Genomic DNA, 17,534 nt, shown 5'->3' with positions numbered 1-17,534 from the left:
TTGTGACCCCAACGATTGCTCCTCCGCTCATATAATCGCTTGTACAGATATCTCCATTTAAAACAAGGCCTTGGGTACATTCACTGCAGCTCTCAACAGAACTACAAGTAAGACAGCCCTCTCTGCATTTTTTGCATTACAGTTTATCCTTAAAATACGATTTTTCGCATTATGTGCATTATTTACTAGAACTCTCAAACTCTTTGCAGTTATTTGAAACGTCCGTACAGATTGACGCAATCACCACAAAATTATCTAAACATTAACCACATTCAACAGGGTTATCACCAGAGCAGGTCTTGCAGCTGGTATCAGTTGTCTTACACGCATCTTTAGAAATGCATCCTTGATGCACAAGCACAAAATCAGCGCTGCAAGTCGAGCATTTAGACGGATTGGAGGAGTCGCAAGTTTAACAATTTTCCTCGCTGGTTTTGCACAGGTCCTTGGGCACGCAGCTTTAGCCTATTAGCGTGTAATTCGCCTCGCAGGCGCCGCAGACAGCAGCAGAAGTGGCATCGCAAGCGCTGCAATGCTCAACCCTGGCAGACCCGGCCTTGCAGTTCACGCAGTCCGGGCCGGAAAATGTGTATCCAGCCGCGCAAGCCGCACAATCTAGAGGCATTTTTCCATCACAATTTGCGCAGTTCGCGACAGCAGCAGCGCCTGTTTTACAGTTCGCACAAGCGCCCAAAATGAGCTGGTAGCCGTCTGAGCACGATTTGCAGGTTGCTGGATCAGCGATAACGCAGCTGTCGCAGTTGGAATTAAGCTTCCCGCCAGCAGTTTTGCAGGCGCTGTCGGAAACGCAGTTTCCAGCTACTAAAGTGAAGCTTTCAGCACAGGTCTGGCAGGTAGAAACTGCTGTTGGATCACAGCTGGCACAGTTGGAAATCGCGTTTTCGCCAGTTTTGCAGCTGCCGCATTCCTGCCCTTAGAGCGTGTACCCTGCCCGGCAGCTCAAACACTCGTTCCTGCTCGCGCATGTTTCGCACTCATCTGGGCAGGCGGCACATGCGCCGTTGAGGGGATAAAAGCCAGCAGCACAGGTACTGCACGTTGCGGAATCTGTGCAATTTGCGCAATTTTCAAGACAATTTTTGCACACATTCTGCCATGGCTGGCTTTAACAGAACTTCCCGCTGCTGCAAATGTTACTGGTATCGCATTCGTGCTACGCGATTTTGTGGCAAGTTTTTTAGTCTAAAATGTGGTTTTCTGCGCATTTGGTGCATTCATTTTCGCTGTCGCATTTTTCACAGCTGAATGAGCAGTTTGTGCAAACCCCATCATCGCTAAAATAGCCATCATCGCATATAGTGCATTTCAAATCTGTACCGCATTCGGTGCACGATTTTCCACACTGCTCGCATTTTTCTAGTTTTAGCACATAGGCCTGAGCACAGGATACACACTTTCCGTTCACATCTGTGCTAGCACAGTTTTCAGGAAGAACCACGCACCTGTTACCAGTTTCGATTTTAACGCAAAAATAGTTATTTCTGCATTAATTATAATTGTTGCATTCGTTTTTAACACAGGTTTCCCTCTAAAGCTCATACCCTAATTGGCAGACCCTGCACTTTATATTGTTTCTACACTAAATGCAGTTTTAAGGGCATTTAGAACAGTTTTTACCGTCATCCTAAAAGTAACCGTTTTAGCAAATTTTGCAGGTGGTCGCGTCCGTGCATGTTAGGCAATTGTCAGAGCAGGCTGAACACAATTCATTAGACAAGAAAAAAAATCTTTACACTTGGTGCAGGTGCTAGTGTTGCATTCTGAGCAATCTTGTGGGCAGGTATTGCATTAATTATCGGATAGTTTGAATCCCTCAAGACACGCTGAGCAGTTTTTATCATCAGTACAGGTTTTGCAGCCGCTACTGCATTATATGCATTTAGCTTCGTCTCCTAAAAAGAATCCTAGCTGGCATTTATTACATGCCGGATTAATTCCGCATTCAAGGCAGTTATCTGGGCACTTTTTACAGCTGTTTTCTTCCAACTTAAAGCCGGATAAGCATGTAAGACAATTAGAATCTGTATTACAGGAAGCACAGTTTGTAGAGCACTTTTTACAGAGGTTATTGTGAACCGAGAATCCTGGAAGGCATTAATCACACGTTCTCGTACTATATGGCTAACATTTTGCACAATTATAAACTCTGCATGCAGAACATGGTTTATTCCACGTACTCCTGTCCAATTCACATACAAAGCCAATTGGGCATGTCTGACTCCAGCATATGTACTCTGACATTTTTGGAAAAGTGTCAGAAGATAAAGTATATAAATTTATAAATTAGTAGTGGTTAGTTTCTGAATAAGGTATTGTATATTGGTTTTTCCCGCCTAAATATTTCACTAAATTACCGTGAACAGGTTTTAAAATGACTGTATTTAGTAATATTTCACTATGGAAGAAACTTAAACTAGAAAATGATGTAGGTTACGAGACGATTTACTAATTATAAAAAAATTATTATAATTACTGAGTTATTTCGATATATCTTTTATATATACATAATAACATAAGAGAATATTAAGTGTGAGAAACTAATTTGTTAATACTGGAATATATTATAAATATTTAGAAAATATATAAGTTTGAAAAATTACACTTACACTATTATAAAAATTAAAAACTGAGTTAAATTGTATTGTATAATATATGCAAAACATTACAACCTAACAGTCATTTTACTGAATTTGACAAGTAATACTATTAGTAACATAAATTACTAAATTTCCTGAATATACAAGTATTTACATCACTTCTTACCCTTTCTAATGAAGTAATAGGTCAAGCCTCCACCTACCGCGCCAACGACCACCAAAACACTAATTACAATACCAACAATCGCCCCAGACCCTATCTTATTGGCCTCAGAACCTTACTATTCTGACCAGCACCTACTGCCAATGTACGTAAACCCAGGAGCACAGATATTACATGCACCATCTTTTCCCTTAAGAACATTAGGCAAACACGTCTCACAGGCATTCTATGCAGTGTTACACGAAGCGCAATTGGAGGAAGTTCCACATTTACAATTAGAGTCAATCCCTTCACCGCAGGGTGTGGCCACTCCATCCTTGCAGTAGTTCCCATTTGTTAGACCACTACACATAGCTGTGCAAGTTCCCTTAAGTGTGGTAATATAATTATCCCACTAGCACCCGTTACAGAACGTCGCGGACGAGCAAACTTAGCAGTTAGCAGAGCATCTCACGCACCTCTTTTAGGTTATGTCGCAAAAGGTTGAAATTTCATATTCGCAGTCTTTATTGCTATAACATACGTTGCCTAATTTGGCATTTTCCGTTGTGACCCCGCCGGTGTATTTCTGGCATGAATTGGATTCGGTACATTCGGCACAACCATTTTGGCATTTAGAGCAGACGTTTCCATTGAGAAAAGTGCCAGGGAGGCAGGCGGTGCAATTTTTCCCAGAGCACGTCTTGCAGTTTGTGGTAACTGAATTATCCTCGCAGTAGCAGCCTTGATCGAATTTCATGTCTAGTTCACAAGGAATGCAGTCTACTGTGTCCATGCCACTCGTGGGGCAGAAGTGGCCTGCTTTGCACGTTGTGTCAGTTCGTGTACATGTGCCTGTTGTGGTCATTTTATAATTTTATACTGTCAATAGAATTGATAAGATAATAAATAAGCTAGTTTCTTATTTCGGAAGAAAAAAATAATATCTTATTTATATATATTTACTTACTCTTACATCCCGTAAAATTATTAAACTTCACTAATTATCATTTAATATAGCATAGTATAAAAATAGATTTATTACACTTTAGTTTTTGCTAACGGTATTATTAACAGAAGTAAATAGCTAAGTTGTAAAACTTGTAAAATTTCTAAATATGGTAATCGTAACCATATTCTATTTGGCATCTTCACAGAGATCGATAAATCCTTCTTGTTGCCGAACCCCAATTAGTGACTATTATATAACTCAAATCTGGTCATGTAGATTATACCCTAAAATGAGGGAAGTATCCGCCTGAGCTTTACTTGCCATATTTACCCAGTTAATTTAGTTAACTTATCCTCATCAGTTACAATTTTCATCACTTCTTCGCTCTCCTAACAAAGTAATAGGTCAGACCACCCCCAACTGCCCCAACGACCAGTAAGACCCCAATCACGATGCCCGCCACTGCCCCGCCGCTCAAATTCTGCCTATTAACTTCCTGGTCTGGCCCAGACGGCGTGGGAACTACCGGTTCGGGAGCAGGTGGTGTGGGAACATCCGGTTCGGGAGCAGGTGGTGTGGGAACTACCGGTTCGGGAGCAGGTGGTGTGGGAACTACCGGTTCGGGAGCAGGTGGTGTGGGAACTACCGGTTCGGGAGCAGGTGGTGTGGGAACATCCGGTTCGGGAGTTACCGGGTCTGGACCAGGTGGATCTGGATTAGGCGGTGCAGGAACAGGAGTATCGGACTAGCATATACCACCAATGTGCGTAAACCCAGGAGCACAGATATTACATGCACCATCTTTTCCCTTAAGAACATTAGGCAAACACGTCTCACAGGCATCCTATGCAGTGTTACACGAAGCGCAATTGGAGGCAGTTCCACATTTACATTTAGAGTCAATCCCTTCACCGCAGGGTGTGGCCACTCCATCCTTGCAGTAGTTCCCATTTGTTAGACCACTACACATAGCTGTGCAAGTTCCCTTAAGTGTGGTAACATAAGTTCTCCCATCGCACGCGTTGCAAAATATCGCGGACGAGCAAATTTAGCAGTCATCAGTACATCTCACGCACCTCTTTTAGGTTATGTCGCAAAAGGTTGAAATTTCATACTTGCAGTCTTTATTGCTATTGCAGACTTTGACGCATTTGTTATCTTCCATTGTGAACCCATCGGCGCATTTATCACATGAACCAAAGTAGGTACATTCGCCACAACCCTTTGAGCATTACCTGCATATGTTTCCATTGAGAAAAGTGCCAAGGAGGCAGGTGGCGCAATTTTTTCCAGAGCACGTCTTGCAGTTTGTGGTAACTGAATTATCCTTACAGTAGCAGCCTTGACCGAATTCCATGTCTTCTGTGCACGGTTTACAGGCAACTGTATTATGATTGATGGCTGGGCAAAAGTGATTTGCCTTACAGTTAGTGTAACGGTTAGAACATGTTCCAGCATCTGCCATTTTAAAAATAGAATATGTTATTTCATCTGATAATATATAAGCAACTAACTTTTTGGTTTTTAAGCTTCTGATACATGCATATATATCACTTTATGTTATAATTTAAAACAAAAATTAAATATTTTTAGTTTGTGATTGTTATATACTATCAAATATATTACACAAATATAAAAGAAACTTAACAAGACAAAGATATTGAATTTTATCTAACTGAACGCCAAGACAACGCGCAGCAGCCCACAATCAAGCGTGCACCGCTCTTGCCCATTTTCCAATACTTCCACTCCAAAATATATTTAATATAATATTACCTTCTAATTATACAGCTGCACTCCAAATTAGTAACCCACATTATTATACACTTACTATCAGATTTAGACAAAGTCGGCCCACCAGCGTAAATGTCCTTTGGCGTTTGCACCTCCCAAAGCCGCTAAAACGCGAGTTGACACTGTCCAAATTGCGGCACCTAAACATTGTAGTTCCCTTTATCCCGGAGCGTAACACCGCCGCACTGTCTTTCTTAGCATCGACTATTGTGCCCATTGCGTTCCAGCGGCATATTTTTTTGCGCAGAGCTGGTCCGAGCAGCATGCTTCTAGTGGTAGCGAGTTGGGCTGGGTGCTCCCCGGCCGAGTCCGCTGTCCCGCAGCTAGTTGGGCTGGGTGCTCCCCGGCCGAGTCCGCTGTCCCGCAGCTAGTTGGGCTGGGTGCTCCCCGGCCTAGTCCGCCCGAGAGGTCCGCTGTCCCGCAGCTAGTTGGGCTGGGTGCTCCCCGACCGAGTCCGCTGTCCCGCAGCTAGTTGGGCTGGGTGCTCCCCGGCCGAGTCCGCTGTCCCGCAGCTAGTTGGGCTGGGTGCTCCCCGGCCTAGTCCGCCCGAGAGGTCCGCTGTCCCGCAGCTAGTTGGGCTGGGTGCTCCCCGACCGAGTCCGCTGTCCCGCAGCTAGTTGGGCTGGGTGCTCCCCGGCCGAGTCCGCTGTCCCGCAGCTAGTTGGGCTGGGTGCTCCCCGGCCGAGTCCGCTGTCCCGCAGCTAGTTGGGCTGGGTGCTCCCCGGCCGAGTCCGCTGTCCCGCAGCTAGTTGGGCTGGGTGCTCCCCGGCCGAGTCCGCTGTCCCGCAGCTAGTTGGGCTGGGTGCTCCCCGGCCTAGTCCGCCCGAGAGGTCCGCTGTCCCGCAGCTAGTTGGGCTGGGTGCTCCCCGACCGAGTCCGCTGTCCCGCAGCTAGTTGGGCTGGGTGCTCCCCGGCCGAGTCCGCTGTCCCGCAGCTAGTTGGGCTGGGTGCTCCCCGGCCGAGTCCGCTGTCCCGCAGCTAGTTGGGCTGGGTGCTCCCCGGCCGAGTCCGCTGTCCCGCAGCTAGTTGGGCTGGGTGCTCCCCGGCCGAGTCCGCTGTCCCGCAGCTAGTTGGGCTGGGTGCTCCCCGGCCTAGTCCGCCCGAGAGGTCCGCTGTCCCGCAGCTAGTTCGGCTGGGTGCTCCCCGGCCGAGTCCGCTGTCCCGCAGCTAGTTGGGCTGGGTGCTCCCCGGCCGAGTCCGCTGTCCCGCAGCTAGTTCGGCTGGGTGCTCCCCGGCCGAGTCCGCCCGAGAGGTCCGCTGTCCCGCAGCTAGTTGGGCTGGGTGCTCCCAGGCCGAGTCCGCTGTCCCGCAGCTAGTTGGGCTGGGTGCTCCCCGGCCGAGTCCGCTGTCCCGCAGCTAGTTGGGCTGGGTGCTCCCCGGCCTAGTCCGCCCGAGAGGTCCGCTGTCCCGCAGCTAGTTGGGCTGGGTGCTCCCCGGCCGAGAGGTCCGCTGTCCCGCAGCTAGTTCGGCTGGGTGCTCCCCGGCCGAGTCCGCTGTCCCGCAGCTAGTTGGGCTGGGTGCTCCCCGGCCGAGAGGTCCGCTGTCCCGCAGCTAGTTGGGCTGGGTGCTCCCCGGCCTAGTCCGCCCGAGAGGTCCGCTGTCCCGCAGCTAGTTCGGCTGGGTGCTCCCCGGCCGAGTCCGCCCGAGAGGTCCGCTGTCCCGCAGCTAGTTGGGCTGGGTGCTCCCCGACCGAGTCTGCTGTCCCGCAGCTAGTTGGGCTGGGTGCTCCCCGGCCGAGTCCGCTGTCCCGCAGCTAGTTGGGCTGGGTGCTCCCCGGCCGAGTCCGCTGTCCCGCAGCTAGTTCGGCTGGGTGCTCCCCGGCCGAGTCCGCCCGAGAGGTCCGCTGTCCCGCAGCTAGTTGGGCTGGGTGCTCCCCGACCGAGTCTGCTGTCCCGCAGCTAGTTGGGCTGGGTGCTCCCCGGCCGAGTCCGCTGTCCCGCAGCTAGTTGGGCTGGGTGCTCCCCGGCCGAGTCCGCTGTCCCGCAGCTAGTTGGGCTGGGTGCTCCCCGGCCGAGTCCGCTGTCCCGCAGCTAGTTCGGCTGGGTGCTCCCCGGCCGAGTCCGCCCGAGAGGTCCGCTGTCCCGCAGCTAGTTGGGCTGGGTGCTCCCCGACCGAGTCCGCTGTCCCGCAGCTAGTTGGGCTGGGTGCTCCCCGGCCGAGTCCGCTGTCCCGCAGCTAGTTGGGCTGGGTGCTCCCCGGCCGAGTCCGCTGTCCCGCAGCTAGTTGGGCTGGGTGCTCCCCGGCCGAGTCCGCTGTCCCGCAGCTAGTTGGGCTGGGTGCTCCCCGACCGAGTCCGCTGTCCCGCAGCTAGTTGGGCTGGGTGCTCCCCGGCCGAGTCCGCTGTCCCGCAGCTAGTTGGGCTGGGTGCTCCCCGGCCGAGTCCGCTGTCCCGCAGCTAGTTGGGCTGGGTGCTCCCCGGCCGAGTCCGCTGTCCCGCAGCTAGTTGGGCTGGGTGCTCCCCGACCGAGTCCGCTGTCCCGCAGCTAGTTGGGCTGGGTGCTCCCCGGCCGAGTCCGCTGTCCCGCAGCTAGTTGGGCTGGGTGCTCCCCGGCCGAGTCCGCTGTCCCGCAGCTAGTTGGGCTGGGTGCTCCCCGACCGAGTCCGCTGTCCCGCAGCTAGTTGGGCTGGGTGCTCCCCGGCCGAGTCCGCTGTCCCGCAGCTAGTTGGGCTGGGTGCTCCCCGGCCGAGTCCGCTGTCCCGCAGCTAGTTGGGCTGGGTGCTCCCCGGCCGAGTCCGCTGTCCCGCAGCTAGTTGGGCTGGGTGCTCCCCGACCGAGTCCGCTGTCCCGCAGCTAGTTGGGCTGGGTGCTCCCCGGCCGAGTCCGCCCGAGAGGTCCGCTGTCCCGCAGCTAGTTGGGCTGGGTGCTCCCCGACCGAGTCTGCTGTCCCGCAGCTAGTTGGGCTGGGTGCTCCCCGCCCGAGTCTGCTGTCCCGCAGCTAGTTGGGCTGGGTGCTCCCCGGCCGAGTCCGCTGTCCCGCAGCTAGTTGGGCTGGGTGCTCCCCGACCGAGTCCGCTGTCCCGCAGCTAGTTGGGCTGGGTGCTCCCCGGCCGAGTCCGCTGTCCCGCAGCTAGTTGGGCTGGGTGCTCCCCGACCGAGTCCGCTGTCCCGCAGCTAGTTGGGCTGGGTGCTCCCCGCCCGAGAGGTCCGCTGTCCCGCAGCTAGTTGGGCTGGGTGCTCCCCGGCCGAGTCCGCTGTCCCGCAGCTAGTTGGGCTGGGTGCTCCCCGGCCGAGTCCGCTGTCCCGCAGCTAGTTGGGCTGGGTGCTCCCCGGCCGAGTCCGCTGTCCCGCAGCTAGTTGGGCTGGGTGCTCCCCGGCCGAGTCCGCTGTCCCGCAGCTAGTTGGGCTGGGTGCTCCCCGACCGAGTCCGCTGTCCCGCAGCTAGTTGGGCTGGGTGCTCCCCGGCCGAGTCCGCTGTCCCGCAGCTAGTTGGGCTGGGTGCTCCCCGGCCGAGTCCGCTGTCCCGCAGCTAGTTGGGCTGGGTGCTCCCCGGCCGAGTCCGCTGTCCCGCAGCTAGTTGGGCTGGGTGCTCCCCGGCCGAGTCCGCTGTCCCGCAGCTAGTTCGGCTGGGTGCTCCCCGGCCGAGTCCGCCCGAGAGGTCCGCTGTCCCGCAGCTAGTTGGGCTGGGTGCTCCCCGGCCGAGTCCGCTGTCCCGCAGCTAGTTGGGCTGGGTGCTCCCCGGCCGAGTCCGCTGTCCCGCAGCTAGTTGGGCTGGGTGCTCCCCGGCCGAGTCCGCTGTCCCGCAGCTAGTTGGGCTGGGTGCTCCCCGGCCTAGTCCGCCCGAGAGGTCCGCTGTCCCGCAGCTAGTTGGGCTGGGTGCTCCCCGACCGAGTCCGCTGTCCCGCAGCTAGTTGGGCTGGGTGCTCCCCGCCCGAGAGGTCCGCTGTCCCGCAGCTAGTTGGGCTGGGTGCTCCCCGGCCGAGTCCGCTGTCCCGCAGCTAGTTGGGCTGGGTGCTCCCCGGCCGAGTCCGCTGTCCCGCAGCTAGTTGGGCTGGGTGCTCCCCGGCCGAGTCCGCTGTCCCGCAGCTAGTTGGGCTGGGTGCTCCCCGACCGAGTCTGCTGTCCCGCAGCTAGTTGGGCTGGGTGCTCCCCGGCCGAGTCCGCTGTCCCGCAGCTAGTTGGGCTGGGTGCTCCCCGGCCGAGTCCGCTGTCCCGCAGCTAGTTGGGCTGGGTGCTCCCCGGCCGAGTCCGCTGTCCCGCAGCTAGTTGGGCTGGGTGCTCCCCGGCCGAGTCCGCTGTCCCGCAGCTAGTTGGGCTGGGTGCTCCCCGGCCGAGTCCGCTGTCCCGCAGCTAGTTGGGCTGGGTGCTCCCCGACCGAGTCCGCTGTCCCGCAGCTAGTTGGGCTGGGTGCTCCCCGGCCGAGTCCGCTGTCCCGCAGCTAGTTGGGCTGGGTGCTCCCCGCCCGAGAGGTCCGCTGTCCCGCAGCTAGTTGGGCTGGGTGCTCCCCGGCCGAGTCCGCTGTCCCGCAGCTAGTTGGGCTGGGTGCTCCCCGGCCGAGTCCGCTGTCCCGCAGCTAGTTGGGCTGGGTGCTCCCCGGCCGAGTCCGCTGTCCCGCAGCTAGTTGGGCTGGGTGCTCCCCGCCGAGTCCGCTGTCCCGCAGCTAGTTGGGCTGGGTGCTCCCCGGCCGAGTCCGCTGTCCCGCAGCTAGTTGGGCTGGGTGCTCCCCGGCCTAGTCCGCCCGAGAGGTCCGCTGTCCCGCAGCTAGTTGGGCTGGGTGCTCCCCGGCCGAGTCCGCTGTCCCGCAGCTAGTTGGGCTGGGTGCTCCCCGGCCGAGTCCGCTGTCCCGCAGCTAGTTGGGCTGGGTGCTCCCCGGCCGAGTCCGCTGTCCCGCAGCTAGTTGGGCTGGGTGCTCCCCGGCCGAGAGGTCCGCTGTCCCGCAGCTAGTTCGGCTGGGTGCTCCCCGGCCGAGTCCGCTGTCCCGCAGCTAGTTGGGCTGGGTGATCCCCGACCGAGAGGTCCGCTGTCCCGCAGCTAGTTGGGCTGGGTGATCCCCGACCGAGAGGTCCGCTGTCCCGCAGCTAGTTGGGCTGGGTGCTCCCCGGCCGAGTCCGCTGTCCCGCAGCTAGTTGGGCTGGGTGCTCCCCGACCGAGTCCGCTGTCCCGCAGCTAGTTGGGCTGGGTGCTCCCCGGCCGAGTCCGCTGTCCCGCAGCTAGTTGGGCTGGGTGCTCCCCGGCCGAGTCCGCTGTCCCGCAGCTAGTTGGGCTGGGTGCTCCCCGGCCGAGTCCGCTGTCCCGCAGCTAGTTGGGCTGGGTGCTCCCCGGCCGAGTCCGCTGTCCCGCAGCTAGTTGGGCTGGGTGCTCCCCGGCCGAGAGGTCCGCTGTCCCGCAGCTAGTTCGGCTGGGTGCTCCCCGGCCGAGTCCGCTGTCCCGCAGCTAGTTGGGCTGGGTGCTCCCCGGCCGAGTCCGCCCGAGAGGTCCGCTGTCCCGCAGCTAGTTGGGCTGGGTGCTCCCCGACCGAGTCTGCTGTCCCGCAGCTAGTTGGGCTGGGTGCTCCCCGGCCGAGTCCGCTGTCCCGCAGCTAGTTGGGCTGGGTGCTCCCCGACCGAGTCCGCTGTCCCGCAGCTAGTTGGGCTGGGTGCTCCCCGGCCGAGTCCGCTGTCCCGCAGCTAGTTGGGCTGGGTGCTCCCCGGCCGAGTCCGCTGTCCCGCAGCTAGTTGGGCTGGGTGCTCCCCGGCCGAGTCCGCTGTCCCGCAGCTAGTTGGGCTGGGTGCTCCCCGGCCGAGTCCGCTGTCCCGCAGCTAGTTGGGCTGGGTGCTCCCCGGCCGAGTCCGCTGTCCCGCAGCTAGTTGGGCTGGGTGCTCCCCGACCGAGTCCGCTGTCCCGCAGCTAGTTGGGCTGGGTGCTCCCCGGCCGAGTCCGCTGTCCCGCAGCTAGTTGGGCTGGGTGCTCCCCGGCCTAGTCCGCCCGAGAGGTCCGCTGTCCCGCAGCTAGTTGGGCTGGGTGCTCCCCGGCCGAGTCCGCTGTCCCGCAGCTAGTTGGGCTGGGTGCTCCCCGGCCGAGTCCGCTGTCCCGCAGCTAGTTGGGCTGGGTGCTCCCCGGCCGAGTCCGCTGTCCCGCAGCTAGTTGGGCTGGGTGCTCCCCGACCTAGTCCGCCCGAGAGGTCCGCTGTCCCGCAGCTAGTTGGGCTGGGTGCTCCCCCGACTTCCAGATGTCTCAGTCTGAAATAATTTTTCTAATACCCAAAATATGAGACTATCATTTTTTAGGAATTCATGCAACTATTCCAAATATATTTTGAATGCGATTTAAGTTAATATCATTTAAAATTATTAATAATAAAGATTATAGCATTAACTGTATTACCACTGGACTGATTAAACCATAATAACGTTTTTATATAAACTTCACTTTTATATTATTTTCAAACTGTTACAGGACTGGAATCATATAGTTATACTGATAAGTTGGGTTTCTCTTTAATACAACTCTCCGATAATCCAATAACTAGTATTGTCTATTATAATCACAGTTTAACAACCAAATATATTATAATTTAATTATCTGAAGTACTTAAAAATATTATTATATAACCTTCATACTTCAGCCTAATTTCTTATATTTCTACTTAGGAGTACATTCTCTGCCCACTTATACAACTATATATATAATTAATAAACAATATTGAACACCGCAAATGCTTTATTTTACAAAATTAGTGAAAATTCTGTGAATCGAATAAAAAATTATTCTAGCAAATTGATTGATATATAAGAATCATCAACAATCTGTTATTTTTGATAATTTACGAAAAATTTAGAGATAATTCGCGTATAATAGATTATTAAAACTTGGAAAAATATAAAATGTAGAATATTTAACAAACTTTAAAATATATATATAAACTTCTTACTCGTAATACACAAAAACGTAGTTTTCATCATCTTTTTAGATATCTAGGCAATATTAAATTTTCGCACTATGCTAAACGAAGTTTATGAATAAATTCAGCTATTTACGCAGAACTCCCAACATATAAATATTGCTTTAGAACCAAAAATATTAGACACATACTCTACAATACGCATTACAGTATTCTTATACACATATTAACTTCACATATTATGTGTATTGTTCCATCTTTTCCTGTAGAATTGGTAAAAGTCTCAATATTAATCTTACTCCACCAACCATAATACGCCCATTATATCAGCAAATTTTTTTCTCACTTTTAATCATTAGCTCAGCTAGCGCTATCCCCTTTATTATACCAATATTAGCATAGCTCCTTCAATAGAGACACCCATTCCCATCAAACCATAACTAAAAATTAACATTTGCGCCTGAGAAACCGTAAACCACAAGAAATTTATCAAAAAATACATATTTTTATATACTAACAACATCCCTTCTACCCTTTTAATACTCACACTCCATCCCCCCAAACTTTAATACTACAACATCATATATACGCTTAATACTCACACTCCAATCCGGTACAGCGAAAAATGCAAAATACAAAATGTAAATTTGGCAAATTTCCGAATCGCAGAACCACAAATTAGCCTGCAAAAAAGTCAAAAACTGCACTAAATTAACTGAGAATTTGCCAGACGAAATAATGAGGCGGCAGCTGCCCGGAGAGGGCATTAAAGCGGAAAGCCAAAAATGAAATCGCTGCAATTTAGTCATAAATGAAGCATTGGCGGCCCGGCGTGTTAGAGCGGCCCAGGAAGTGATTGATCAGGCTGAGCGCTAGAAACTGTTAAAGTGGAGTGGAAAATTAAATAATATATTGTATTATTATATAGTAATATAGATTATTTTCAGTTTAAAAAATTCTGCGCTGTACTGCCCGTTTGCAGCGCAAATTTTTACAGCGGAAACTTGCAGAAAACGAATTTCTCGCGCTATTATTTCAGCTTTCCATGTGTGCGAATTTGATTTTCAACTGATATAACGAATGTGAAAATTCAAAAATAATTTTACTCACGGTATAAAAATATCGTTATATCTGATATAACGATTTTTTCTAAATTCAAAATTTGCAAAATCGAAATTTTCAGCAGAAACCGTAGAATTAACTTTTTTTATTGTGAGAAAGGAGCGAAAAATCGAATTTCGGTGTAAATTTTCCACTCAGGCGAAACGTCGCTTTTGAGCAAATTGGTAAATCGCCTCAGAGGACGAAAAACAGCTCCAGGACCTCCTGGCCCACCGCCTCGATCCGCTGCAGCGCAAGCGAAAATTGGGCCTCCATTTCAATGACTTTTTGGTGCAACTGCTGCAGCTCCTGCATGCGGCTAAAGCGAAATTGGACGTTTTTTGGCGTTTCTGGGTGCGGCGTGTTCGGGGCGGACGATTCTAGCATCCAAAAATCGACATCTAATTTTAGTTTCATTTTTTAGGAAAGAAAATTTAAATATATGTAATATTAATGTATAATAATAGGAAAATATTAAAATGGGAAAGTGAAAATTTGTATAGGGGGAGGAGGTAATTAGTTAGTTAATTTATTAAGAGGGGGAGGAGGTTATTAAGAATGGGGGAGCGATTTATAAGGTTAAATGATAAATTTTAGCTTGAATAAGCAAATTTAGTTTAATTGGATAGATTTGATACAAATAACACAATATTATAATTAGAAAACACATCTCATACTTAAATGGAATCAACAATCGCAGAACGCACATCAGCCAAATGCCTAAGTAATCATTGATATTAAAGAAGTGAAAATGTAATAACTACTTCAAATTTAGTATATATTTATTTAATATAATAATTAGTTTATATTTATTTTGATTTAAATATGAAATTTTTAGTATAACTATATAAAATTTAGTTAGTATAAATTTATTTTACTTGGAGTTGCATACTTAAATATTATATAGTAATAATAGTTATTGGCAGGTTCAAAATTTATCAAAATGTCAAAAGAGCTTGATATCGCACCACAATTTACCTATAATGACAACCCCGCACCTGGTCAGTATGATCCTAATAGAGATGCTACTAACAGAAGACACACTGCTGCTCCTGTTCTTGATAAATAATCCGAAGAACGTTTCAAAATGGACAAGGACAAGGTAGAAGCGCCAGCCCCTGACCAATATGACGTTTCACGCAAAATGGTCGATAGAAGAGATACCGCAGCTCCTATTTTAGATAAGCAGACTGAGGAACGCTTCGCCATGGATAGAGACCAGGTAGCCAATCCTGCACCAGGAATCTATGACCCCAACTTTGACGCGACTCAGAGACGCCATACTGCGGCTCCAGTTTTGGATAAGCAGTCTGAGGAGCGTTTCGTTATGAACAAAGACAAAGTCGAAGCCCCTGCCCCCGATCAGTATGATATTTCACGCAAAACTGTCGATAGAAGAGACACTGCTGCCCCAATGCTCGACAAGTAAACCGAAGAGCGTTTTGCCATGGACAAAGACAAGGTAGAGGCACCTGCTCCAGACCACTATGATGTTTCACGCAAAATCGTTGACAGAAGAGGAACCGCGGCCCCTGTTTTAGATAAGTAAACAGAGGAACGCTTTACAATTGAAAAGGATAAATTAAACAATCCTGCCCCTGGCCAATATGATGTTTCCCATAAGTAGACGAACCGTAGGGATACGGCCGCGTTCAACTTTGGAAAATCGCAGGCCGAACGTTTCTAGGATGACAAATTCTCGACCCCTGCCCCTGGATAGTACGATGTTAGCTATTCAGGGACGTCTAAGAGCAAGAATGTCGGATTCGCAGTTTAAAAATCTGAAAGATTCCAAGATGTGAGGCAGTCAGGCCCTGATGTTGGTTCATATAACGTAGCTGAGGCTGCGAAGAGAACAAGCTCTGCTAAGAGAAAGGAGTGATATGCTGGTTAGAGTTTAATGCTTAATATTTTCTCAGATTATTGTTTAACTACTTTGCTTTATTGTATATATTTAGTATATAATAATTATTTAGAACATGCTTCTTTGGTGTAGTCGGTTAGCATCTAAGACTCTGAATCTTGTGACCCCAGTTCGAGTCTGGGAAGAAGCATATTTATCTATTATGATTGAATAACGTTTTATTATTATTTTGTTAAATATATAGTATTGAATTTTGTATACTTTAGGAAAAGATAATATATATGTTATTATGAAGACCATAATACAGTTAGAAATATTTAAATTCATACTTAGTTATATTCATTTTTAAAGACAGGTATCAGTTATTTCAAATGATAAGTGCTTCAGAAAAAATAGATGAGGTCGAAATTCTAAAACTTAATAAGACTACTGACAGCAATCTCATTGATGAGTAAACTTAAGAATATAGGGAAGTTTTCCTTTGATCAGTTATTATTAAATTTTTCACTTAGTACATAAACTTAAGAAATTGCGGAATTAGCCAAATAAGATAACGAATGTCTAGGTTTTATAGACCTAATAAATATATATGCTTACGTTATAGTTTAAATTATACTTCAAAAATTAGTGATGCACATACTACTTACTATTAAGCATAATTAATATATAATATAGTATTGTAAAGATTTACTAACACTATTATTTGTCGAATAAATTCATGATTAGATTAAATTATTATAACTATATAAAATAATATAATAAATATTTGTTATTATTAGTCTTGAATAAAATCAATATATTTTAAATTACAGATATTATACATTAGAATCAAAATATTGCAACGTCTTAGCAGTTAATATAATATTAATTTACTCTTTTATTAGGTTTCTAAATAAAGATGACGTTGTGCATATAATTATGATAAGGAAACGAAACCAGGTTCAGTATATTTTTGCATATTATATACTAATTTGCTAAAAATATTTTTTTTAAATATGTTATATTTATACTAATTTTAATTAAGAAATAATAAACTAGCAATTCTAAATATAAATAATTTCATATATAATATTTAAATATTAATATAAATATATGAAAATGCATTTATATATTATAATATAGTATTAAAATATTATTGTATTTTAAATGGGGATGGGCGGTTCCCAAGATTTTGAAAAACTAACATAAGAACTTACCCAAGCACCTATAAAAAATAATTGGGATAAAATAGTAGCATAAGATTAAGAGAAGTAACGAAAGAAAGAAGATAAGCGAATACGAAAATATGAACGATTAGCTGCTGGTCTACCATATGTTCCAAAATAATAGAAACCGCTTTAGTAAATCAATTAAAGTACAATTAAGAATGAAAAATCGGAAATATTCAAGAGGGCATAAACTCCAAAACATATTGACTAGGTAAAGGCTACCAGGAAAACATATAATACTACTAGCCCATTAAGAAAAGCTCTGTATAATAACACATAGTAGGTAAATCAAACTTCACCTCTAGCACGAGGGTGTAGTAATGTCTATGATATCAGTTTTGATTGTGAAGATGATTTGGATACTTTGAGTTAAGTAGGAGACTTAAAACAACCTATTCAACTATAAGGATAGTGATTTATAATATAATATGTAATCTATCAGTTAATATATATTCATATTAAGCTAAACTAATCTAAATGGAAGCTAGACTCTTCAGCTCCCAAGCTATCTTAGCTCCCATTAAAGATCATTTCTTATTGCATAATCTCGCCTTTACTAAGCAGTTAAAAGTACTAGTTCTTGATCTAAGCTACGCTTCTTTCAGCAAAAAATGCATTAATTTTCTTCCAGTCTTTACCAAACTATTAAACCATCTTAAGTAAACTATTTTTCTCTTCTGCTGACCATTTATAGTTTTTTCTCAGATCCTAAGTCTACCATTTATTTGATCGCATAAAATTATACAATGTATTTTGTAGTTCTTGCTTTGAGTACTTAGGGAAATACTCTAAAATCAACTCCCAGTTAATGGTTCCAGCTGGTTTCTTGTGAGAGCGTGCTAATTTTAATAGTTATGGTACGTTCATTCTTAAACAGCTAAAAAACATATTATTTGTATAATATAAGTTAATATTAATGATTTGTTAATCACTGATGACGGTCTCGATATTTGTACTTGCTATCAGTAAATATCGTTATCAGTAAACTTAAATAATCTACTTTTTCTGCAAGAAAATCTGCAACTATTTAACTATTA

The 17,534-nt window shown here is 48.3% G+C and overlaps 7 protein-coding genes, 1 non-coding gene and 1 pseudogene across 8 annotated transcripts; 4 read left to right on the top strand and 5 right to left on the bottom strand. All coding sequences in view use genetic code 6, as the record gives it.

The window, feature by feature from the left end:
• Positions 1 to 7: 7 nt before the first annotated feature.
• SS50377_28724 (Cysteine-rich membrane protein 2) lies at positions 8 to 2,262 on the bottom strand (annotated as a pseudogene).
• A 511-nt stretch (positions 2,263 to 2,773) lies between these two features.
• Positions 2,774 to 3,628, bottom strand: SS50377_28723 (Cysteine-rich membrane protein 1; the record flags this gene model as incomplete). The annotated part of the gene is made up of 1 exon (XM_067912479.1): positions 2,774 to 3,628. One exon carries the CDS (start codon positions 3,626 to 3,628, stop codon positions 2,774 to 2,776), a length of 855 nt encoding a protein of 284 aa, XP_067760186.1.
• A 457-nt stretch (positions 3,629 to 4,085) lies between these two features.
• Positions 4,086 to 5,177, bottom strand: SS50377_28722 (Cysteine-rich membrane protein 1; the record flags this gene model as incomplete). Its single annotated transcript, XM_067912478.1, has 1 exon — positions 4,086 to 5,177. The coding sequence occupies one exon, from the start codon at positions 5,175 to 5,177 to the stop codon at positions 4,086 to 4,088; it is 1,092 nt and encodes a 363-aa protein (XP_067760185.1).
• Positions 5,178 to 12,438: 7,261 nt separating this feature from the next.
• On the top strand, positions 12,439 to 13,113 carry SS50377_28721 (uncharacterized protein; the record flags this gene model as incomplete). Its single annotated transcript, XM_067912477.1, has 1 exon — positions 12,439 to 13,113. One exon carries the CDS (start codon positions 12,439 to 12,441, stop codon positions 13,111 to 13,113), a length of 675 nt encoding a protein of 224 aa, XP_067760184.1.
• Positions 13,114 to 13,620: 507 nt separating this feature from the next.
• On the bottom strand, positions 13,621 to 13,842 carry SS50377_28720 (uncharacterized protein; the record flags this gene model as incomplete). Its single annotated transcript, XM_067912476.1, has 1 exon — positions 13,621 to 13,842. One exon carries the CDS (start codon positions 13,840 to 13,842, stop codon positions 13,621 to 13,623), a length of 222 nt encoding a protein of 73 aa, XP_067760183.1.
• A 526-nt stretch (positions 13,843 to 14,368) lies between these two features.
• On the top strand, positions 14,369 to 15,307 carry SS50377_28719 (uncharacterized protein; the record flags this gene model as incomplete). The annotated part of the gene is made up of 1 exon (XM_067912475.1): positions 14,369 to 15,307. One exon carries the CDS (start codon positions 14,369 to 14,371, stop codon positions 15,305 to 15,307), a length of 939 nt encoding a protein of 312 aa, XP_067760182.1.
• A 99-nt stretch (positions 15,308 to 15,406) lies between these two features.
• SS50377_t20160 lies at positions 15,407 to 15,479 on the top strand. The gene has a single exon. It is a non-coding gene; the product is annotated as a tRNA-Gln (tRNA).
• Positions 15,480 to 16,435: 956 nt separating this feature from the next.
• SS50377_28718 (uncharacterized protein) lies at positions 16,436 to 16,912 on the top strand (the record flags this gene model as incomplete). The annotated part of the gene is made up of 1 exon (XM_067912474.1): positions 16,436 to 16,912. The coding sequence occupies one exon, from the start codon at positions 16,436 to 16,438 to the stop codon at positions 16,910 to 16,912; it is 477 nt and encodes a 158-aa protein (XP_067760181.1).
• Positions 16,913 to 16,950: 38 nt separating this feature from the next.
• SS50377_28717 (Myb-like DNA-binding domain-containing protein) lies at positions 16,951 to 17,364 on the bottom strand (the record flags this gene model as incomplete). Its single annotated transcript, XM_067912473.1, has 1 exon — positions 16,951 to 17,364. The coding sequence occupies one exon, from the start codon at positions 17,362 to 17,364 to the stop codon at positions 16,951 to 16,953; it is 414 nt and encodes a 137-aa protein (XP_067760180.1).
• Positions 17,365 to 17,534: the final 170 nt, after the last annotated feature.

Source organism: Spironucleus salmonicida (genome assembly GCF_000497125.1).
Source record: "Spironucleus salmonicida strain ATCC 50377 chromosome Unknown tig00000006, whole genome shotgun sequence".
NCBI lineage: Eukaryota > Fornicata > Diplomonadida > Hexamitidae > Spironucleus > Spironucleus salmonicida.
The sequence above is the reverse complement of the archived record's forward strand: the minus strand, read 5'-3'. Positions and strand labels throughout refer to the sequence as shown.